General features: G+C 37.9%; 1 protein-coding gene across 2 annotated transcripts; it reads right to left on the reverse strand.

Moving 5' to 3' along the window:
- Positions 1-108: 108 nt before the first annotated feature.
- LOC124162379 (eukaryotic translation initiation factor 4 gamma 2) lies at positions 109-23,574 on the reverse strand. 2 transcript variants are annotated; one of them, XM_046538895.1, is made up of 18 exons: positions 23,485-23,574; positions 23,204-23,312; positions 22,971-23,084; positions 22,718-22,875; positions 22,523-22,625; positions 16,494-16,832; positions 16,148-16,404; positions 14,696-14,829; positions 11,436-11,597; positions 10,641-10,795; positions 10,290-10,458; positions 9,664-9,816; positions 8,837-8,997; positions 8,613-8,744; positions 2,686-2,805; positions 1,414-1,600; positions 1,205-1,326; positions 109-1,121 (listed from the first exon to the last, which is right to left on the reverse strand). In XM_046538895.1, exons 4-18 carry the CDS (start codon positions 22,834-22,836, stop codon positions 1,050-1,052), a joined length of 2,385 nt encoding a protein of 794 aa, XP_046394851.1. In that variant the 5' UTR covers positions 22,837-22,875; positions 22,971-23,084; positions 23,204-23,312; positions 23,485-23,574; the 3' UTR covers positions 109-1,049. The 2 variants fall into 2 exon arrangements, with proteins under 2 accessions (XP_046394851.1, XP_046394850.1); XM_046538894.1 differs by lacking the exons at positions 23,204-23,312; positions 23,485-23,574 and having other exon boundaries at positions 10,641-10,792; positions 22,971-23,056.
- Positions 23,575-25,535: the final 1,961 nt, after the last annotated feature.

The raw sequence follows: 25,535 nt of genomic DNA on the forward strand, positions 1-25,535 counted from the left end.
AATGCCAATCTGCTTCAAATCGTTCACAATTAATTTCTCTCGCATGAACGTTTATTACGTACTGGTGAAGGGATTGAATGTACGCTAGAGAAATGACGACGCTCATGGTTTAGTTTACAGATTACATTTTTATTTCCAATTGATAGATAGGGACATGATCACACTACATACAAGGTTCAACAGGGCACCTGGCTTGCTTGATAAGATCATAGCTCCTCACTAGAAGCTACTATATGAATATAAACATAATATAAAATTGAAATTTACCACTCCCAATAAACAAATTCATTAGACAGCATTCTAGTCACAAGCTTATTTAAATTGTATCACACAACTACATCTGCAATAAATATTAACCCAGTTACAAATTACTGGTCAAATAACCTTTTACAATTGCTGATACAGTAAATAAATGAGATGGCACTTGACGCCAGCAACAAATGCCATACAAATCTAGAAAATTCCATGCATCCTTACGGATAATGGATAATCTCGTACAAAAACAGAAAACAGTAAAGTAAGTTGTCACAGATAAGATGCGCAACTAGTGGAAGAGACTTCGTCTGCTTACACAAGTTTCCATAGTGAGTGGGCCATGCACAGATCTACACCAGTGTCACACACACATAAACACCACTCGTATGAGTGTAAATGGCAAATAAAAAAGTTTTTCCATTTTTTCACCACATTTTCGTCGATTTTCCTATTTTTTTCAGCATTTTCATAAAAAGGTGCACAGTACATCAACTGTGATAACATTACCAAAATTACACTATAAAATTGCTTAAAAATTGTAACCACTTTCTTAGCAGTGCCAACTCTTGAATAAAATCACACATTACACAAGACACTGGAGTACACAATGTTGGTGTTCGCCTTGACTCCTCCATACTTGGCATATGTCGGAAGTGTTTGGCAATTTCAACTATCACCAATACTTCAGAAAGCTATTCATCAAAAGGATCCTGAAGAACGCAGATCAGCTGCCTCTTCACTCACACATCCAAATTTTAATTAATACTGCTCCCACGCCACAAACAACCAAGGAATTAACTATCGCCCTCATCCTCCTCCTCGGACTCAGCTTCAGCCTCGTAGAGCCAAGTCAACCAAGTGTGCACCTGAAAGATGACACAGCAATTAGCACTAGAGTCAATGGAGAAAGGAACGCTAGCAATCTCTCCGGCATCACACAAGGACTTACTTGGAATAGAGCCTTCCCCTTGCCTGGGTAGTCATCTGAGATGTCCTCCTTCCATTTCATGAAGGCATCTTCTTCAACTATTTCCAGGTCATATAGGTAGACAAACCAACGCAGAAGCATTCCTACAAAAAAGTAAGAAAATTCATGTCAAAATGATTGAAGTGCAACAAAAGAAAGAAAAAACCTATGCAGCTGCCTCATAACACTACCTTTGGGAAATTGCTTGGAATAGCAATACACTTGGAGGGCATACACTGCCACAACCTGCAGATTTATTTCGTTTTGCAGGAAAGCCTGAAGAACAGGGTTGAACTTCTCCAAAAGATATTTCTCCTTCTCCTGGAGAGCCTTGTCAGGTAAGCACCCAGGTTCAGCCCCTTCAGGGAGAGTAGTCTCCTGTAAAATGACACGAGTCACATAGCAGAAATAAAGAAAGCTAAATGCATGAACATGGATTGTTTGACAGACCGAAGCAGTTCGTATCAATAAAAAGTATTAAAGCATGGGAAACTAGAAGGGAGGCAAAATTATGCAAGGAAAAGGAGCATCTATCTCCAAATCCAGCCTGGTATTTGTGAAGTACCAATTAAATTCTTGAACATAACGGAAACTATAAACACTCATCTACAAGAATCAACTACTGAAAATTCAGAGACTTCAAACAAGGGAATTTTTAAAAACTATTCATGCTTCTAGTAATTCAAACCTAAAAGTAATCAAAAAGTTGCACTACATTTCAAAAATTTCTTCGTAAAGTCGGGTATCTTTCGCATGCTATTCTAAAGATAAAAAACATAAACAGAATTCTGATGATATTTCGTGAAATGGCATTGCTGAAGGTGTACATTTCGTACATGAATTAAATGGCACTCAAACAGAAAGAAGCAAGTTTATTTATTAATATTTTTCAAAGCTGTTTCATGGTGTCTAAATAACTTTTTTGAAAAATCTCTCCAATGAAGGTTGAACTACAGCTTTCTCTTGATAAAGGAGCCTATAGCAGGCAGTGTATTTCTAAAATTAAAATCACCTAGATTAAAATTAATCAAACTCCCGCAATCGTAAACGTTGGTGTTGTCCACAAATACTGCCATAGGAAACAGTTGAATGTTGGGATGAGCAATAAACATTGCAGAAATTTTAAAAAATTACAGACAGATGTTCGAAAGCCCGAATTTCTCCTACGAAAGTCAAATACATTAAAGGTGTCAATTTGGAACGAACAAAAGTGTGAATTGTACGAAAGTCGAGTGTACTCGAGTCGAGGACTGCCTGTAGTGGATAGGATCTGGAAGGAAGGAATACTGAGAAAGTGATTGGGAGAGGATGCATGAACCAGGGATTGATTTGTCCGATGAATGACTGATTAATAATCAGCTCTTAAATGCAATTAATTAATTTAAATATATAACCGCGACCCAGCCCAGTTTCATTCTTAGGGAACTTTATGAATCCTTGACAACCACTTGCATCTTTCTCACCTGAGTAATGTACTTCACAAGAACAGTCACTAGTGCATTAATGAATCCAGGAGCCTGGTGATGTGAGGGATCCAGATTCTCCTTGATCCACTTGTAGAATGCATTTGGATTCGGATTAGCCTGCAATATAAATCTAAAATTAATATACAAGGAAAAGGTCAAATCAATATCCTTCCTCTGGATTTAAGAGTTAATTATTTTGAGTAAAATTATTCTAACAGTTGGCAGAAGAATTATGTAAAAACTGTGCTTGAATTAATAGCAAATGGTTGCTTACTACAGGCAACACTAAACTTTTTCTGGCACCTCACAGAAGACGTGAACAATTTACCTTTGAAGTTGCTCACAGAAGATAACTACAAAAGAAATATTAAGGAAAATCCATCGAACAAGGAACAATTGCTGTTGGGTAGCCAGCATACTGCACTGCCAGAGGATGGCCATAAATTGTGATGGAAGGGGGTATCTAATTGCCCAATCAGTTTTGTCGGCATTTACACAAATCGTCTACCACAGCTAACTATTAATCCTGTGACCGAGCATGAATCATGAGGATCCAAAAACGTAGGCTTATTCTCAAATTTGTTTATAAGAATGCTGATGAGTGGCATTACTCATCACTGTGGTATGATTATAGAATAATGGAAGCATAACAGCTGATGCAATGAGGAGACACCATCAATGAAAATTGTTTAATTTCAGCAATGAGGCTACCAAAATCTTGAGGTCAATCACTTAAGACTTCTATTGTGGAATATTTCAATCTTGCCATGTTCACAGTGTTGTAATTCACATTAATTTCCAGAGGAAATAATTTCCCAGATATCAAACCACAAACCTCTTGAATGAGCCACTCCATAGACTACTATGCTTACCAGGTCAAAGTAATCACCCACATAGACAAAGGTCTGCGGTTTGTTCACAGGAATTTTTTTCCATAGCAATTAATGTTTATCACTTCACTGATGTAGTAATTGCGGACTATTTATGCTTCCAAAGAAAAGGAGGCAAGGGCAAAAAATTTCTACCGGCAGTACATAACTCGAATCTTAATTTGGTTTACCAGAAATACTTCTCCAGCTGTATCATATGATTTCCATGCCTTCAAATAAGAAGCTGACTGGGAATGGTGAGAAAAAGCCTCTTGGATATACCTGTTATGTAAGGATCTCGATTTTCCCTTGCTAAATTTTATGACCAGCAACTGGTATTTCACCCACGAGTAAATGCTTATAATATTGAAGTCCCTATATGCCTTACAGAAAAGGTCTCCAATCGGGCAGGAGTGCACCTCCTCTGGAGTACGGAAACACAGGTAGAGGTTACTGGCTCTTCTCCACAGGCCCCTGGCAGTTCGCCTACCCACCTCATAGTTCCCCATTTCTGGAGGTCAACTGCTGCTCGAGTCACCTATTAGCCCATAAAGTGTCTAACAATGACTTGCGACAATTGGTATTATACTTCTATTTGATTGAAATATTAGTAATATGCACGCAATTCAGAAAAGAATGAGACCAAAAATTACTTATTTCTGACTTTATTCAAGAATTATAAGAAAAGGAAATTGATTAAAAAATACAATGAAGACTTAGCTTTCTAGTGAAACTCGATATCCTCGCAGCCGAGCTTCTCGGCAGTTCATGCAGCATTTTTTCCAATAACAGGATATCAGGTTACAATTTAAAAGTTATAATATTAGTCTCTGCTACAGAACTTAGAAATGAGTGGGCGAGTTGCCTTCTCTTTAGGACAAAAGTTTCATGGTGCAGTCATATGCTCATGTTTCATGTTATCACGTCATATCCCTCTGCCATTGGCTCTGCATACGCAGTGCACAATTAGGGGTCGACGGGGCCCCGAAATTTTCGGGTCGGGTCATCGTCCTGACCCGAACTTCGGGTCGGGCCATTTCAAATCTCGGGTCAAAATCGGGTCGGGTCGAAAATCGCGAGAATTTTATCCATCGCGAAAAATATTTCACTTTTCTTTTTTATAACTTCTATTGTCCCCAGCAACATTTTTAATTGATTATGGCCATCATTTGTGACAGCGCTCTCAAAATATAACATATTTCATACATTTTATGGCATAAAAAGTCGTAAAATACAAGCCAGCGAATATTTCCTTTGTAAACGGCGATCTTAAGAAAACCTAAGTAACGTAAAAGTTAGACATTATTTTATATTAGAATGCAATAATCAGAACTAGCTGACATTAGAAGGCTAGCATCAATTAAGGGCGCTAAAGGCAGAAAGTAGTTTCTAATATCTACGCAGTAGCGAGGAGTGGCGACAGGCAGTCGTGACGACTGCCGGCCCAATTACATTTCAGTCTGACTCCGTCACTGAACTATGAAATAGTAGGGACTATAAAGAAATATTCACGGGTGATTGGTATTGACTTCCATATTTTCAGCTGAACATTATATATGCGTTATTGGGCTGAAATATTATTTCTTTCCGATCGATAATAACTTGACAAATGGGATACGGCATATATTCCATTTCTTATCCATTTTAGCACCTGCGGTAACGAATAAAACTTCTCGGCTAGGCACCAGGTTAGGCTGAAAAGTTTTTAAAGCCTAACCTCATTAAGGTTTGTGAAGGTAAATGATGATATTTATATCATTCTTTTAGTTTATGGAGACATAGATGAAGGAGACTCCCGACCTGTTCTTAAAAGGCCGTTGCAGATGCCAATGCTGTTGTCAATGCGACTAAGACTTTATCTCAGCAGCTGATATCTTAGAAATGTTTAACATAGATTTAAAAGGATTGTTTTTGGCTTGAGTGGAATCAATATTAACAGCTTTATTTTTAAGTTCATTAAAATTATATATGTGAGGATAAGTTTATAAAAATAGCCATGCTTTCCATTTTTGCCTATTTTAAGCGGCTATCTGCGAAGTCTAGAATACGGAACGAGTATTTTCCTTCCATCTACCGGTTCATATAACAACTCTTGATGTTACCCCTGCCCAAATGCGTTCCACTTCCCTTGTTTATAAAACTCCAGAAGGGTTCGGTGTATTTAATTTTCCATACGGAAAGCATAAAAAACGAAACCAAATTACTGTCCACACGTCGACTTACTGGAAGATTATTTAACCCATTACTTCAATCAGCCAATCATGATCACTGCTAAAATTACTTAAATAAACCCACGTTTATCAATCTTCCAGTTTTTAATTGTCTCGGCCGGTTTTAACGTCATAGTCCAGTCGTTTTAACAGGTCTGGAAAGAAACCTGATGTGCTGCAGTTGTAATTGAAAGGATTTCTTCGAATTAATGGAGAGAACGCTCTGTGGGGTTCTTGGTGCAATTGGAGTGCCCTGGGTGAACAAACTGGAAGAGAAAGGAGAGAGCAAGGAATATTTGCAAGGTTACGGTGCGGGGAAGAGAGCGGAAATGGGTGGAGTAGTGTGTGTGGCAGTTAAGATTGGCCTTTACAGAGATTTATGGCCATAAAACCAATCAGAACCATGCGGTGTACATTGGGGTACAGACTTTTTTTTAGCAAATAGGAACCATATTCCTGAATATCCGACTTTCTTTGCCCTTTCTTCCAGTTTACTCTCCCAACGAATCCCAAGTGCACCCTGAACCCTTCTAGAACGTTCTCCTTCCCATGTCCCCGCACCCTCAAGAGAATTGTATAGTTAAGACCTTGCTTTACAATTTTTATTGCCAGACGTCCTTAGAATGACGTGAGTGTGGCATTATCCAACTTAGTATTGTATTTATTTGTGTTATTTTTGTAGTAGTCTGTTTCAGATATGCATTTGCATTTCTGTTTTGAGTGAATACACTTAAACTAATCTACCTTTAGGTATAGATTGTTTATTTTTATTTCCTTTTATTGGCCTTCATAAACATATTTTTTGACATTTCTGCTTCAAGAAAAAAATTATGATAAAATTATTGGATACGACCTGACCCGAGACCCGTCCCGACCCGAGGGTCAAAAAAATACCAGACCCGAACCTTAAAATTTTGACCCGTCCACCCCTATGCACAATAGCATCAATTCTGAACTTCACCTCATACAAGTGGTTCCATACTTTCCAGGGTGGGTTGACTTCCAACAAGCCAGTTTTTCTGTGTGGTTATAATAAAGTCAGGTTTCATTATATTTGTTTCATTTCTATTCATCTTCGGACCATGGCCCTTATGAAGAAACAAGTGAGAACTTTAAAAGATGGACTGAAAATAATTGAAGATGAAGAAAAGAATCCGGGAAAGAAGCACGTGAATATTGGAGAACGCCTCTGGTTTTCCGCTAGCACATGACAGTTGGGGTAGGGGTTGAGGGAGCTACCTGGTGAAAACAAGAAGTCTGATGAAGCCGAGGATCAGATGTGGGTGCCACTGTCGATTAACACAACATTTTTCACGCTTTATACTATTGCCTCAATTATATTAAAAATATATTTATTAGAAATGAACATTTCATATAGACTATTTTCGGCCTTAGTGATCCATCGCACAACCAATCACTGCACCAGCGAAAGCAGTTGTTTTAGGCATAACATGCACATTGCTCTATTAAATACGTGAACTTGAAAATTCGTTTGATGGATCAGAATTCTTACATCAGACATCCATAATAGCACTGCAAATGCGAATATGGAGTGCAAACATTTTTTAGCTACGTGACTTATTCCTTAAGGATATTTGAAAAAATGTTAGTCAAATCAACAATGTCCCCTAGGTATTTCCATTAAGTACTGAAACTCTTGTGATCAGCTAAAATCTTGTTAGAATGATTTCGTGAATATCATAATTACACACTAAAATCATGTGTTTCCTAGGATATAGGCAACCCAGTCAAACATTCCTGCATTGATCGTTTCCTTGCATTCACCATTTTTTCGTCCATCCCCTTGAAAAACGATAGGTCGAGGTTCCACTGTAATTCTCTAAATGGATATACTACCGCTAACAAACCAATCCAGCTCAAAAACATGTTAACAGTAGGTTTCATGGACATTATTAGCTCTACCCCCGGAAGGATGGTAATTTGCCATAGCGAGGGTTTATTCAGGCACTGTGTGGTACCGTTTCCACTGTACTTAGTCACTCTTTCCCCCTGCATACACCCTATAACACAAAGATTCCTCCTGCCACATTGAGAGGCTGAAAAGGCAAATAATTGTGGGAAGTCAACCCTTACAACCTCCATAGAAACAAAATATCTATCTTTGAAAGACAAGTGTGTATTCGAAAAAAGAATAATTTTAAGTCCAAAAGCTACCAAAAAATTCACTGCACAAGAAGAATGTATTAAATTCTACACAGCCATACTCTCTAATAGCTCTGAACCAAGTATATGAGTTAATGGGATGCCTAACAAACCTTCCCTCTCACTAACTTCATAGCAGTGTTGAAGAAACTCTGGCAACAGAAACAAGTACATGGAATCACAATATCTTAGATACTTAAACCAAATGCCCATCTCCTTTCCCAGTCACAGCATAAGATTCAGTCCACAGGTATCTTCAGGATCTTCAAAGGTGACAAAATTAAGTAAATACTACCTCAATGCACGGCTCAAAAATGTAATTACTAAGTTAACAATTTTCTCCAAAAAACGTACATTACATCGTGCAACATTATGTGTTTAGACCAGTCAGGTCATTTTCCTATAAAAGCAAAATAATGGGGATTTAGCCACTCAGACACAATCATGCCATCATTGGTGTAGCACACCATCTGGTGGAAACCGCGAATGATCACTGAGGTATCATCACAGTGGCCTATGTGATCTTCATCTTGGGGTCTCTATACAGGATACTTTTTTGAAGAAACATCACAATTGACAATAACATTAATGGTGAACTTCTAAAATTGATAAGTAATTACTGAGATTGAATTACATAGTTATTTTAACCATTGATGGTTTTTTCCAATCCCGAAAAACTCACCTTTAATTGTTTCCAAAGTTCAGCCTGGATTCTTAGAAGTGGGAAGAGGAAAGTAAGTCCCTTATCTTCTAAAATATCCGCCAGCTTTTCTTTAGTCTTATCAATTTCTGGCAGCATGTTCAAGAGATTGACCTAAATAAATAATTACACATCAGGCCATAAATAATTATACATATAAAATACGGTAACCGAACTAAGAATTCAATATTTCAGACGACCATTACCTTACTGTCATTGAACAACTTCGTAAGTTCAGCTTTTCCTTGTGTCTTATTCAACTGCTGTAGCACCAGGAGAAAAAGGGGGTAATGTGCTCCATTCTCACACAATTCGGCCACTTCAGCAAGGGACATGATCTCTCCAATGATGGCATTTGCTGCAAACCCTTAAAATAAAAATACGTAAGTGATATAACGTAAATACATTGTAGTAATTGAGTGTTTCAACTTCCCACATTATATAATTCATACAAGATAAGTCAAGACAAAATAAATAATCTATTAATATTTAAAATATATATTCCACAATTAATATTTTTTGAAGAACATAATTTAATAATTTCTTAAATAAACTAAGATTTTTTTGATTGATTTGATGATCCATCTAAGCTGCCAAAAAATTTTTCATTTTTTTATTTCATTTACTGAGTTCATACTACCCAATGCTGCTCATTATGTAACAGAATGCGGAAAGGCCACTCAGACACAATCAATGCCGTCATTGGTGGAAGCCATCTGGTGGAAACCGCGAATGATCACAGAGGTATCATCACTGTGGCCAATAACATTTACACAATTACCCTTGCAAGGTTCAAACATATACCGTATTTATCTGAATATCGTCCCCCCTTTTCTTTACAAAAATGCCCATGGTAAAAGTAAAGGGGGAGGGCAATTAATCAAGGGGGAGGGTTAAATTTTCAAAAGCATTTTTTCATATTTTTCCCAAAACTGAAGCCTCAAAATTAGACTATATTCAGAGAAATATGGTACCAGTTGTAACTACATCAAGGATTACAAAAATTCTTATGTAAATCAAGAGGAGAACCTACCTGCAACATAGGAGAAGATGCGTGGAATGGCACGCTCCTTGTCAGCCATTTGGCCCAACAACTCCTTGAATGCTCCAATGAACTGAGTAGTTGTATAGAGGCCTTCTTTCTTGAGCTTAGAAAGGAGGCTGCTAACTGATTCACGATCAGTATCTGCAAAGACCCACAAATTAATGCGTACCAATATGTATACATTATACCTCCATTAGTTAGTTTTGATTATCAGATATCAAAAGTTCCACAGTGTACAGCTTTATTTAACACTCTGGAAGCTTTCATTACAGGTAGAAATGTTAGTGTTGTATAGCCCATTTTCTTTCAAAGTAACAGAATGAGAAAAAGCCACTCAGACACAATCACAGCCATCATTGGTGTAGGACACCATCTGGTGGAAACCGCGAATGATCATAGAAGTATCATCACAGAGGCCAATTTGATCTTACACCTGGGGCTTGACAACTATCTTTAAGACTTTTTTAAATGCATATTTAAATAACAGCCAACAACGATGCAAGTTTATAAAAACTTCGAAGTTCCAAATAATTACAGGGTCACACACTACTACATAAAATGGGCAGTGAGTGTTACCCTGAATGAAAAAAACCTTGATAGCGTCAAAAACTTACCACTCTTCTCCAAAGTCTTGTTCATCATGGAGGTCAACACAGCAGACATGAACCGGTCAGGTACTTTCTGCTCTTTGAAGGAATTCACAGCTTCATCCATATTAGAGTTATTGAGGAAATCGTCTAACATGGAGTCAATCTTCTTCAACACTTCATCCTTACTTGGCCCCTATAAACAAAATAAAATGTTAGAATCTAATTTGAAATTATGAAATGGCAGATTAGCATAACATGATTCAGACATCAACAAGCCATCATTAGGAAACTTCCGGTGGAAACCGCGAATGCTGAAAATATTTCTCATCATAATTTTATAAAGCAGAGAGATAAAAATCATGAGTGGAATAATACCTTATCCTTTTTCCCTCCCTTATTCTTGTCCAAAGAGCCTTGCTTTATGAGAATGGGCTGCTCCTTGGCATGAAGAATTGGAGGAGGTGGCTTGGGTGCCAGCAAACTAGGCTGCGTTGGAGGCAGCAAAGGCTCTAAGGCTGGCTGTCTGCCTGCTGGGAAACATAAGAGAGAAATTAAAAGAAAGTTTTTAACTGGACACTTGCTGTGACAATACTTAAATAAGACCAATTGGTTCTAATTAAAGAAATGCCAAAGTTAACACAAACACACGAGATGGAATCCTTATCAACCCATATAGATTACATGTATCGGTGACTGCATGAAAAATAAAAAAAATTAACAATAATACAAAAAAAATATAATTTTCAACCTTTATGAGGCTTCTACGTTAGCACAAATTGCATTGGAAACAATTCAGATGCCACTCAGACAATCATAGCCATCATTGGTGTAGGACACCATCTGGTGGAAACCGCGAATGATCACATTAATTATCATCATTGTGGCCAATTTCACATTCTGAGGGTTGCCTATGCGAAATCCATTCCATCATGAAAAATCATGATTAAGGCTCCAAGAAATTTAAATTTTTAAATTATGCATGAGAAAATGGTAACTGTCAATAATCAAGCATTTCTTCAAATCTACAAGACTGATGGAATAATGAATAATAATCAAATGAATGAAAAAAATATAAATAAGATACCCAGAATTCGCTATGAAATATATTCTGCATGAGGACCCTTAAATCCTACAGAAATCACAAGAAAAATAGAAAACATCAGAACTCACCACCTAATGAAAGAGAAGTCTTGGGTAGAGAATTGGGAGTCTTCGGCTTGAAATTGGCAGCTGGTCTGAGGGAAACTTCTTCAAGGTTAGCGTGACTTCCCTGCTGAGCAGCCAACATCATTTTATTCTTGAATCTGGGAGGCAAATCATTTTTGCCACTCACTGAAAGACAACAATCGATGCAATCACACAGCGACAAACCAAGACAAATAACATGCAACAATAGTAAATGTAATGTTTTCATGTCATACCATGAAATTACCTCATGCAAAAAGAACTGCATAGCAAAAACGTGTATGTATAATACAAGTTTTTGCTGTTTAAGCAAATGATTTGACAGATATGAAATTGCTAGACTGACAAAGGGATCCTTCAACAGGTTCACTGGCCTGAACACCTGCAGTACCTCCCCACTCATTGAGAATTGCTAGAGGTCCGTGAATTTCGCGAGACGCGATATCGCGAAATAACGCGAAATAACACAAAATAACGAAAAATCGGTTATTTAACACGAAATTTCGCGTTATTTGCGATTTTAGGTGGATTAGCGAAATAATCATATGTAATGAGTCGTAATCTATTAAAACATAAGCCTTCATTGTTTAACGCTGCCGACGTTCATTTGCTCTATCTCATTACGATTCCCAGGTCAATAGGCTCGTTTAGTCTCGCGCATCCGCGTAATATAGCGCACTGTGGTGCTTTATCCGCCAGAATTTGCCGTTAAATTTATCACTGCCTCTTTCTTACCTGAAGAATTAGATATTATGAATTAAAAATGCGCGGAAAGAAATTTAGCGCGGCCGCGGAGGAGCGGAAATACAAGCTCACACGCCCGATACGCATCAATGCCGAGCAGTAATTCCGGCGACTCACCGCGGCGCATTAGACTGCATTATTGGATAACTTGTTGCAGGAATACCTTGAGTATGGGTCTAATGTAACTCGAAGTATACAAATATAAGGTAGTGGGGATTTTGCCGTTTGCTGATTGTATTAGCTGAGACTACATACTTGAACCATTCGTATACCTTGAACCAATATAAATTGAACCACTTCTTTCATGTTGTTTTATCAGAAATTTTGTGCTATCGAAATTTTGTTAAATGTCAAGTAAAATGCTTAATAAAAGTATAGGTATTAATGAAACAAGTACCATAAAATAATAAAACGCCTATACACCGGGAAAAATGTAACATTATAATAACACCGCCAAGATTTTCTATAACACCGAAATCACATGGTTTTAAAACGAATTTTAGCAAAAAATAAAACCACTTTCACGGACCTCTAAGAATTGCTGATAAAATATTCCCAGCTATTCCTCTTAAGTTCACCGAATATCCTGTGTGCACAAACAACTGTTTGAATTTTTTTCTAAGACTAAAGCTTCCTCATTAGCTGAAAGAGAAGTGTTCAATCATATTTTGGTTATGAAAACCACACTTGAATTCTGCATCTCCTTTTCAAAGGCTAGTTATAACACTATTGTGTTCATAGATACAAGGAAATAATTTGTTACTCGCTCATAATAAATATGTTAAATAATACCCATGTTGAATGCATTGTGCCAGGCAAATACTGAGAAACAGTTGATTGTGGCATTGTTCAATTATAAGCATTATAAAAATGCCCAAGGATTACCACCCACTATCCAAGAGCCAGAACTTTTAGCACAAAAATTAGGCAAACTGTGTTTCAAAGGAAAACATTGAAGTGGGAATTACAAGTCAATGATCCTGTACGAGGAACATGAAAAAATTAAGAAATAAGATTTTAAAATTTTGGCTTTAATATATGGCTAATTTGACTAAGTATTAAAATCACCAAATCTCTCTGAAAAAGAAACACTTCATCCCACTAAAAATATCCATGAGAAAGTGGGTAGTATGAGATACTACATTTGTGTCCAAGTGACTAAGCCAACCGGAACAGTGTACTGTAAATTACCGACAAGAAGAATTCAGATGCCACTCAGACAATCACAGCCATCATTGATGTAGGACATCATCTGGTGGAAACCGCGAATGATCACATTAATTATCATCATTGTGGCAAATAACACATTAAGAGGATTGCCCATGCAATGGACAAGCAAATAAAATGGAACTTTGTTATTACGCTCCATTTACGTTTTACACGTAAACGTATGTACGTTTTAAATAGTGATGCTTTCCTGGGTAGCATGCGCATTAACTTGTCATGATGCAACCTGCAAGTCGTTTCCTCATACTTCTTAACTTTTGATTTCATAAGTTGTGTTAGTATTACCAGCCATAAACCTCCTTACTTTCATCCCACACTTCTCTTTCTACAACCATGATGCATCTAAAGGCATTTCTCAATATGAGGGGTACATGCGTCAATTGCTTGACCAATGCAGTGGGAGCAGACGATGCTTAAGATCTAATGAACTCAAAAATGCTTGATTAACTAATGTTTAATAATACGTTAGTAAAATTCCTCACATCATGTAATTGCTTTGGAAAATATGCAGAAAATGTAAGTAAAAGTTTTAAAAAACAACAACTCTGTTGGGTACCGCGTGAAACTCCCTCTTGGTGTTTAAGTTTACATTCCACTTACTATGTCCACTATAAGTAAGAAGACATATCAAGAAGCATAACAAAACTTAATTGTTGAACCCTCACTCTGGATACCTTTTAATTTTTACATCAAAATTCCTCGGCGGGTGAAAGCTCGTCACACCATATCTTGGGATCGTATATTTCCCATGTTATTAAAAGAAAGACAAAAGACAAACAGAATTCAGATATTTCGCGCAATAGCATTCCTTAAGGCATACATTAATAAAATAGCATTAAATGGAAAAACACAATTAGAAAGAAGAACTTACTAGCTTTATTGAAAGCTGTTTGATGATGTCTAGACAACTGTTTTGAAAATCTCTCCAATGAAGGCTTAACTACAGCTTCCTTCTTTTGTTGAAGGAGCCTATAGCAGGCACTGTATCTCTCAAATAAATCACCTATATTAAAGTCAACATACAACAATTCCCTTGATTGTATACATTCGTATTGTTCGCATATACTGCCATTTGAAACAGTTGAATGTTGGGATGCGCAGAAAACACCGCGGAAATGTCAAAAAATTACAGACAATCGCCCCACAGTCCAAATTTGGCGTACGAAAGTCAAGTAAAAGGTGTCAATTTGGAACGCAAAAGTGTACGCAAGTCGAGGACCGCCTGTATGTGTATTAGGGATACAAATGCAGTCACATTAAATGTATATACTCACTGTTGTTAAAACCTTGCTGCTGGTTCTGGTTTTGCTTATTATGGTTAGAGAATCCCTGTCGACCAGATCCATAATTAGGAGGGCCACCAAACTGCTGGCCACGACGATATGATGATTGGAAGCCATTTCCATACCTTGAAAGAAACAACACCATATTTCACCCTTATGCATTCCAATACAACAACCTAACTTTGCAGTGGAGGAGGAAATCAGACATTTCATTGCCATCACTGAGAAACTCTCCGGTGGAAACCGCGAATGAAATATAGCAAATCATCATGTTGAATGGCAGAAGATACAGCTTAATACCAGATGAGTAAAAATGAACAAGTAATGATGATGGATGAAGAAGCTCAAATGCATAATTGAAAAACATTATTCATTAATGAACATTCTCTTTGCAGTTTTGACCTCCGTAACAATGGCATGTTTCCTCAAAAGCTTGGACACTCATTTATTTGAAATAAACATTGTTTTAGTCTTACACCAGCCCATCATTATCCTCTATTACTCAACATGAATACAGAATTTCATGATAAAAAAGCACACTTTTTTTCAAGCGTATCCCCTGTTCCACGAAAAAGAGACCAGCACTTAACTACAATCACAACAAATGTAGAAATAGCATTGATACCTAAAGTGATGTAATGACATTTTCTTTTAGTACTCATTAAATTATCACTTTAAGGCAAAAGTACATTTAAAGCAAATATTTTTCCAATTTATGTAGTATATTCCCAGCAAAATAGGTTTTTCATGTAAATATCATGGGTGGTCAATAACCTGAAGCCATTAGCATATAAATGCATTTCTGTTATAATGAGGAGCAATATGAACCTAGAAGCAAAGCTACAGAAAGCTCCAAATGACAATTGATGGGGGGAAAACTAAATTACCTAGGAAAATATGAAATACCAGCAGTTTCAGGTCAGGTTCCAGCAAAGATAATACGGTCTGACAAAGTACATCCTATCGACCATAGCAGGTTGTTTGCAACTAACGAGACAATTTATGTAACAATGTCCTAGGTTTACAGGAATTACATGGATTTAATTATATGTTGACCCTTCCCTCAGTTAGCCCTCAAAAAGTCCTTGAATTACAAGGGTTACTCAATTTTTCCCACCACACCATACTCTTCTCCTATAGCAGCAGGATATATTAAAGGAAGAACTTGGCTGCACATGATACTCCAGAAAATGTTGCTTTAACAACGACATGTGTCGTGCAAACATAATTGCATAGTTAATACTGCAATACCTTATCTGACTAACATGTAGATAGCTTACAAAATGAATCAACTAGAAAGAAAAGTTGACTTTGGTACAATATGATCAATTTTCACTGAACATGGAATAATTGTCACTAATAACCAGGATATAAGCATGAGTAAAGAGAGGCACTTAGGACCAGACAATTCGAGGAGGGAGTGCAGATCACCAATTGTCATACCCATAGAAATCCTGAGAGGAGACCATTCCAGAACCAGGTCCCAAGTTGATAACACCAGGATTAACTGGGCCGCCATCCCAAACTTCACGGCGAGTACTCATGGGATAGCAGAACAGATCTACATGGTTGCCACCACCGCCCAGGTGGCCCACGCCCCCCATACCATCACGTCCTCCCATCCCCCCACCTCCCATTCGTTGGCCTTGGGATCCCATGCTGGACATGTAGCCACCTCGATCTCGGTGATCATCACGGATCTGCAAACAAAGGGGAAAGCACGCATTAAAGCAAACAACACCACCACACAATGCATAGAAACTACCACACACTTCAAACATGCATTCACCTCATTGATGAGCATTGGTCCCTCAATGTTGGTAGCCTTGCGGGGAATCCAGCCATTCATGCGCAGCTCAATGGTGTCACGCAGCATAAAACGAATGCGAGTAGGCAGACTTGGATTCTGAGCAAGTTTGCTCAGACGAGCAAAATACTGGCTCACCAAGCTCTTGCCCCTTTCTGACTCCAGAATCTTGCCACAGGTCTTCATAATCTGACAGAGGCATTCAAGATCTTCGGCCATGTCCTTCACCTCACCTTTCTTTTTCTTGTCCAGCAATGCCATACAGCACTCGTGCAAGATACTCTCCCGTAGGATTTCCAGCTTTCCAAGTTCTCCAATAAACTGAAAATTAATTGAGTAGCGTCAAAGATTTGGTAAAACAAGAATACAAGTGATACCATATCAAACTTACTATTAAAAAACATAAAATTATAATACGTGAGAAAAACAATGTATCACCAAAGATTGAATTGAATTGTTACAATTATGAAAATATACACATGCTCGATAATACAATGCTCTAATTGTCATCCCCGTTTCATCTGTAGTAACAGTTCCTGACACCCTATGTCTCTCATATCTTCTACATTGTGTGGGTCGACTGTTTTCATTATAACACTGCAAACAAACACCACCATTATTTTAAACTAAATGATTGGTCCCATGGCATGGCAAATGAGTCAAAACCAAATCACCTTGATTAGACTAATTGATCTCACTCTTCCCTGAAAATGACACGAACTACTATAGCCTACTCAAAGTTGTAAACTGATGAAGATAGGCGAGCCACAGATTTCTCCCCCATTAAAGGTAGTAGCACTTTTCCACACTAATTTAATTCGTATGACACGTTTCAGCTCACAGAGCCATCATCTGGTGTATGACACTGTAGTATATCAGAACGTGAGATTTATACCTTAGCGGAAGGAATGGGGTGGATTAGACAAGTTTGAGGAAGGGGTGGGAAACAAGCGTACAGTGGGGAGATGGTGAGAAAACACACAACTTCAAAGATACAGGAAAACACAAGGGTGGAAAGTCGTCTCTGGTCTTAATTGTCAAAGAACAACACTGGGGAAAGAACCACAGAAACAGGAAGGCTAAGGGGGTGGAGAAGAATAGGAAGGGCAGGGTAAAAGAGATGTCATTAAAAATGCAGAGGTGGGAGTTAGTATGGTGAAGAAAGGAAGAGGTGGGGAAGAGAAGTCCTTGATAGAGTAGCTGAGAATGGAGTGAGAATTAGCAGAACTATAGGATTTCTCCCCTTAAAAAACAATTAAGAGTTAACCCCTGTCCCACAGTATATTTTTTAGATTAATCTTGTAATTAGTCACTGTGAAGATTGGAGATTGATGCACACATGCACCCTGCGGTTACTCGGACAGGGATTAAAAAGCATAGAATAATGCTATGGCCTATCATAATTTCGACCACATCTAACAAAATATTAAGGAACGTTTAGTACCCCGTCCGAAATAGTGTGATTATGGTAAACAAGTCCTTGGAATAACTCCAAACAAATCCCTGTATATGTAACCATTGGATTATTTATAATGAGATTAACAGCACAGAAAGAGTGACTAATATGGAGCATATGAAATCACAAGTTAGGGTCTATTTAAATTAATAAGTTTTAAGTAAAAACGTTCTTTTCATCAATGACTGTGAAATTTGCCAGTTAAATGTCATACGTTGCTATTAAGCCAGAAAATGTTTATGCATGGAGTACACTACAGCATGTGTGTCCACAATTTGAATCGTAAGCACAGGTTAGTAAATCATATGCTTCAGGTCACTTATAAGAATTTTTCCACACAACATATCAAAAATGTAATAATTCTTGTACAAAGCTAAGAGTTATATATGATCAAGCTTACTGTCTACTTCCTTAAAAGCTACACCAATTGAGGAGTATGTCATTGAAGGGGAAAGACAAATTTTGCCCCCACAAATTGCTCCACCCAGTGACATATTACTTTGTCATTTAACTGTCCCAAATTATACACAAAAATCATCATCGAGGGCTCCAATTTAATAAATAGCCAGGAAATTAATTACCAAGTAAGTGTCCCATGATAATTTTCTCTTTAAAGCACTGACAAATTCTAAAAGCTGTTTTAGTATAATGCGATGGCATCAGTCTCCCATCAGTCTTAAACATTTCTGTAGCCTATTTTTATATCAAATCCACTCAATTTTCCAGTCTCTAACAGATATGATGTGGGTAAATCAGATTCCAACAAATCACATTCATGGTATTTCACTTGTTACATTCCCTTTAAATTACATGAAACAATATGGTCATTTGCCCAATTCCAGGAGCTACAATGTCCAGGCTCCTTTTCAAAAAGCTATTGATAAAATACTTATTTCTTAGTATTGCTGACTTGATGAATGGGGATTGAATTTTTTAGTGAATAAATGAAGAAATGACTATGCCTTGCGCAAAATTAAATTTTTAGTACAATTTTGAGCATTAAATGACAATCCTACATAACAATGAGAACATTACATAAGATGCTTATCTATTGATCCTTTCCTTCCTGAATGAAGACTGCTTCGATGCATGATTCACCATTTCTCCCCCTCTGATTGCAAAGACAATGCAGAAGAAGCTTCTTACCCAAAGTACTTAGAATCCAAAATTCCCTATCCACAGAACACCCATTAAAACAGCAATATCTTCCTTAAGCTTTTAAGCGTTAAGGAAACTATTTTTGCTGAATAACTGGTTTTTGCTTTCACCTTTCTTAACTGTTTACTTCTGCTAACAACATTTCTCCCTCTAGTATTTACTGACTATAGGTGCACAATAACTTCCGTGACACTTTATTGCCAAGTCTGACTCCACAACATGCACTGCCAACATGATGCACACATGACTCAAATTGCCCAGATGCATGCAATAAACAAACATAAGACTGACATGACTATCGGACGACTTCTTGAATAAGGTCTTTATTACTCCTGGTAAAAATGATTGTAGGATTGCAATAAAGTACTGTCCACCAAAGATCTGTGCAACAAAATTGAAGAGACAGCAATGCATTGCATATGGTGTCACTGCCAAAAGGTCTCCCATCACAGATATTGGAAATGGAAGATGGAGCAGTAGAAATGGGGGGATGTCTATTTTGTATGCTGTGCCCTGTGAAAAGACACCCATTTTCCTTCGACAAGAATTTTCCTTCATCAGTAGCTCCTACAGAATCAATGGGTATCCACATAATGATGAAAGCTGCTGAAGGTGACACGTGCTGATGGAGTTAACGACAAAGATGGCAGACAGTTCATCAAATCATATTATACACAGCATATAGGTATGGACGCCAAGTGATTATGCATTAAAAATGTTTTACTTAGTTCATTTTTTCACTAATTATTTTTCATAGTCATCATTCGGGGATATATTAATATACACAAGTGCAGTTTTTTCACTCGGCCATTCTTCAATACTAACAAAGGATTGAATAAGCCTTCGTAAATTTAGAAACAATTACTTTCCTATTTATCATAACTGACATTTTCACCCTCAAAATTGTGTTGTAACCTAACAAATTCCCTGATAAAACATTGCAGAACCTTAAATTTTACTGCCACAGCACCTGAAACCTGGCAAAATCCCAAATCCAGAATCACGAAAGACCCAACTGTACCAGATTCAGGGTGTTCAACCGTAGAATCATTGAGCCCAATTTTGCTCTTACTGAGTGCTACTGAGCTAAGTTGAAGATTTTCTTTTCTTCCTGTCCAGCATTCATTCAGGAGAAGGATTCATTATTGTATTGGAAAAACTTAGTAAGCTGTCAAAAATCTACTCTGTAAGCATCCTTATCACCGATAAACAATACTTTGGGCACATCCTATAATGATCAAGGGAAGTGTGGACCTTGGGCTATCCACACAGCAGAGAGCATCATTTTTCCAAGCTGAATTAAGTTTTAACCAAAATATAGTTGGGATTATTGAAGTTCTAGAGAGAATTGACATGTAAATAAGTAAAAAGTCAAGAGAAATAAAAGTCACACAAGACTAATGCATCACTTAGCTAAAATGATAGGCTAAAATGTGAAAATAACCGGGTGAATCTTACATATCCAATCTGAATGCATTCACAAATTTAGACTTTCATACAAATGAATACCCCCACTAACCTCCTACTTATTAACAATATTAAAACCATATGGTACATAAGTCACAAATAGCTTTTAATTTTCAGGTATCTAAATGATATTAAAAAGATAAATATGAATGAAGAAAATTTATAATGCATACTTAAGTAAGTTTAGTACTGAGACAACTCTCCAAAAATTTAACTCCCTGGCTATATTTTCTGAATGTCATCATAAAATGTGAGCTTAGGAACCCCTTACATTTCCACGAGGATTAAGGATGCAATCACGGTGATGCAAAATGCATATTATTCTGTTTCTCTTCGTGTTAAACTCTGGAAGTTTCCTAATCCCTATGAATCAAAGCTCAAAATCCCAGCAAAAGCAGGAGAAATCAGCACATAAATAATAAAAATCAACTACATGACAAAGGTTGACAAGAAAAACCTAATCACACTTAGAAAAGTTGCTTAATACACCACCTATTCATGCCCAAATACCATCACCATCAAAATTTCCAAGTTAGGAAAAAAACAAACTTAGTAATATTTCCTGGCTCCAAATGAATTCTCGAGACAAAATTATCAACCAGTTACAACTGCTTGTAACTGGCTACTCAGATGTGCCATAGCTATCACAAAGGAAAATCTGTAGGAAACCATGAATGATTGTGTGAATTACTGACATAACGCCAAATTACACTGGCAAAAGCTTTGACACAATACAATAGACAGCTATTACTGAATGGCTGAAAATGAGTGAATAAAATCCAACTTCAGTCCCACCCAAATGGCAAGTGTGTCCCTTTCTCAATAAGTATCCCTGTACAGCAACCTCCCTATACCCTTCTCAACCACCACACAGTCATACATGCAGCAAAGAAAAATCCTCCTCTCCTCCTGCTACAACACCCCACCAAATCTTTCCCTTACCCAACATTGCAAACTAATAGTGAAGGGCTTTCATTTTTCACTGTCACTCTTGAAATGATTTTATTGAACCTATCTTTACGGACCACCTACCCAGGAGGGACTCAAAACCAAGACCTTCAGTTTTGCAGGCTAACTTCTATGGAATTAGTCACAAAAAACTGCACACACATTTGCAAATTCCTCTTTAAATAACAATCAATATTAACATGTAACACTATACATAAAGTCTTACTTAACACTATAAATCACTGCAACATAGAAGAGTGGACACTCCTAGATAAAGCAGAAATTTCTCGACTTTGGAGACTACTACCATAGCTTACCAGGATATTTGATAATGAAATTTACCTTTATGGGACATTGATGTAATTAAAGGCATGTAATTTTAACCTTATTTAACATTAAGTAAAATGTATGCATGAAAATAAATTCGAAAAGCTGTGGAGTTTCAGTTAACAACATAAGGAACAGGGATAGGTAATTATCAAGGACAAATGTTTCCGGAGGAAGGGGAAGAACATCACCTGCAGCAATTTTTTTTGCTGTTTTCCAAGCCTGTTACCATGACGTGCAGCTTCCCCGAAACGGAAGCCACTGAAAATTGACTGGGCACCACGACACACACGACAGGTGCTTCATTGGCACGTAAATTTTTTTTCTTTTATCTTGATAACCATGAAATCTGCACGAAGAGAATTGCATGCTTCAAGTTCATAATTATTCACCCCCTGCCAATAATCCTTATGGTGGCTCACAGGATATTATGTTAATGACTAACAGCACAGTATCCAAGGTCCCTAAGGACAGTCAACACTTCTGATCACACAAATAATACATGTGAGATTATGCAGGAATGGGAGAATATTAAATGTCCACATGACTTAGCAGAGAATTAAACCAAAATCAGCCTCTAGAATTAAACAAAGCCTTAATCCAGCAAACACCTCTAAAATCACAAGCCACAACTTGAAGTAGTGAGGTACAATACCTTGATGTTCCCAAGCATCTTCTTCTTGGCAATTTGCCTCCGCTCCTCCTCCTCGGGTGTGAGTGGGGTCTCTCTTTGGTCAAACTGTCTTGATGCATCAGAGCTACAAGGAAATTTCAGAACAATTACTCACAAGGTTAGCAAAACATACTATAAGACCTCAATAAAAATTTACACACTTTATTAAACACTTACCGTCTTTCAAATTCATCTTGACACTTGTTTAATAGAACGTCTTTGAAACTGCATTTACCATTGGGTGTCTCAAGGTTAGGAGCTTCCTCTGCTAGCCGTTTGCACAGCCGTGCATACATAGAACTATACTTCGGCTCATCGAGGGCTTTTTCGAAAATCTATGCAAGAAGAAATATTTAAAATCACACCTCTAGCAAAAATAGTATGGCTCCAAGAACTTCGCCGCATAAAATATTAGTTACATTCAACATACCAGCAAAATGACTCCTTTAAGAATAGTGCTAGAATTTAGTCCTGCATGTTGTACTAGGTCATTACTCAGCTTCTGAAAATTTTCTGGGGTAAGTTTGTTGAGAATTCCCCGCACCTAAAAGAGGAAAAATCGATAAAACCACAACCTCACTGATGGAAAGGAAATCGCTGCTGAGACTTAACGATACCTTACCACCACCTTCAGAGTGAAGACCGAAAGGAATTCTACGTTACCTGGCGAAAAACGAGGTCATTCTGATCTTCTTGGGAAAGTGCATCTCGTCTAACAGTAGAAGGAGGTATCCATCTGCGCTTGCTTGTGGACAGGGAACGGGGATCGTCCCTAGACGTATAGAAAATTACACCTGGTTATTTATGGCAACGAATACATGACATTTCTAGCTAATTGCCGATGACGACTGAAACTGATTAACAACTTCGGTCGTTAAAAAACGGCAATTTCGCACACTATCAGATATCTGGAAACTCATCACAAATAAAAAATAACTGTTTACCTTCCTCCCGCGATACGAGAAGCACCCCCCTGTCCTCTCTGCCCGTCCGTCGTTGCTTGTTGGTCGGCCCCCAAACGATAAATAATTATATCTCAGGAATGGGCACGGGGAGCTGAAACGAAAACATACCAATGTTGTAATAACAACACATTTAACAACGCGGCACTTCAAAAGATTTTAAGAGACAAAATGAATGTGTTCCTTTGCACTGGACGGTTAGGAAAAAAAATTTTCCCCAGGAACGCCGAGGCAAAGGTATTAATTTCGGCCTAATCGCACCACTCAAAATACAGGAATTCTGAATGGTTTCAAGTAGGCCATAAACATAGGTGAGGATATAAACAATATTCTGACCACCTAGTTCCACCAACTATTTAAGATGAACATTAAAGAAAACATCATTGAATAACGAAGCTACAAAATTGAACCACGAGAGAGAGCAGCCATCTTCGGATTGAATTCCGCCATATTGCTCCACCGCAGATCCGAGGGAAGTTTTTCCTCCACGACCCTTACTTCCACTTACGACAAGCTTGAATACACAAGAAATGTTTAAGAGAAATAATAACTATCCCCTCACGGTACGGACACCATGACTAATCCGTCAATTCACGCCATGTTCGCGAACCCTTTGTGGCACTACTGAGGGCAGCTACTAGCAAGGGAAAACACTAATAATGTGCACCCTTCATGCTAAATACGATAATGCCAAATAAAGAATCCAACAAACATAGAATTTTCAGAAGGGGTCGTGCGCAATGTAGGAATACACTCCGTAAGTGGATTGCAAAAAGATTCTTCCCGTAGAAAATAACGGCACCTGATGCAACCCCTACTCGTATATACAACAGTCCTAAGTTGATTAATATGAGACAGTAAATAAACAAATAGGGCTAACAAGACTAACGAAGGGCTCCGCTAAAAAGGAAGTGGACGATACGAATGGCACGACCTCTCACAAATATGAGGTGAAATCTCCTCGAGAAGGTTACGATTGGATACCGAAATGCCACCAAAATAAATGCAAGCATCAATTCAATGTAATAATTACAAAGTAAGCGGAGATGGCATACCTTGACCGACTTCATTAGCTATTCCATGGTCCTTGAGCTATTCCGTCAGGTTCTACACGATGCCCACTTCCTGTTATCGGTTCTTGACCAGAGACGTTCGACCCTACTCAACGCTGTCCGCTATGGCAGAACGAAGAAAGGTCAAAAACCCTTTCAAGGCTACTCCCACTCCAGCGTTTCCCTACTTCCTGTGTTCCGAGGAAGGTCTTCCAAAGACGTTGCTCGAGTGATTCGACAAGGAGTTAACTTCACGCATTAGTAATCGTTTAGACCATGAACATTAAACAACAAATAACTAAAAACCAATTATGCCTCATGATGCTTTACCTAACCAATCGAACTTTTTTAGACCCAACATCATCCTACGGTGTATGACGACGTAAGAAATCACAGGAGCAAAATTGAAAAAGTTGGCAGTGTTATTGGAAGAAAATAGACGCCACCACACATGAAAAATGGAAATTCCGGTAAAAATGAAGATGCCAGCGGTTTAAGTTGAAGAGGTCAACGCTTCTGTGAAATACGGAAATTCTCCGAAGCTCTCACCCCTTTCCCCGAATTTACTTTAATTCAAAGAACTACAGAACTGCGGACGCTACGCTAGTGAACTGCGAGATGTCAAATTTCTCACACGGTTCCATGAACTTCAGTAACTGTAACTAATTAAAGGTTGTGGTTCACGAGTTAGTCATGCCGTAAAGAATGCTAAAACAACAAAGAGACCCGGGAATGGATTCTTTCTCAGGAAGCGCCTTCCATTTCCGCAAATTTTCTGAAACCCGAAAAGCATTCATCGACCCCACACATGAAGTCCAGCCATCATAGTAGGCGTACTCTACTTTTTATACGGAGTTTACGAACGAAAAGACCAAAGCGAGTATCGAAAAACCAAGTGCTACAATTGAAAATGCTTTAACTCTTTAGGGGTTGAAGGAATGGATTGATCTACCATAGGCAAATACATAAGTAGGTGAAGGC

This window comes from Ischnura elegans, chromosome 7, assembly GCF_921293095.1.
Source record: "Ischnura elegans chromosome 7, ioIscEleg1.1, whole genome shotgun sequence".
NCBI lineage: Eukaryota > Metazoa > Arthropoda > Insecta > Odonata > Coenagrionidae > Ischnura > Ischnura elegans.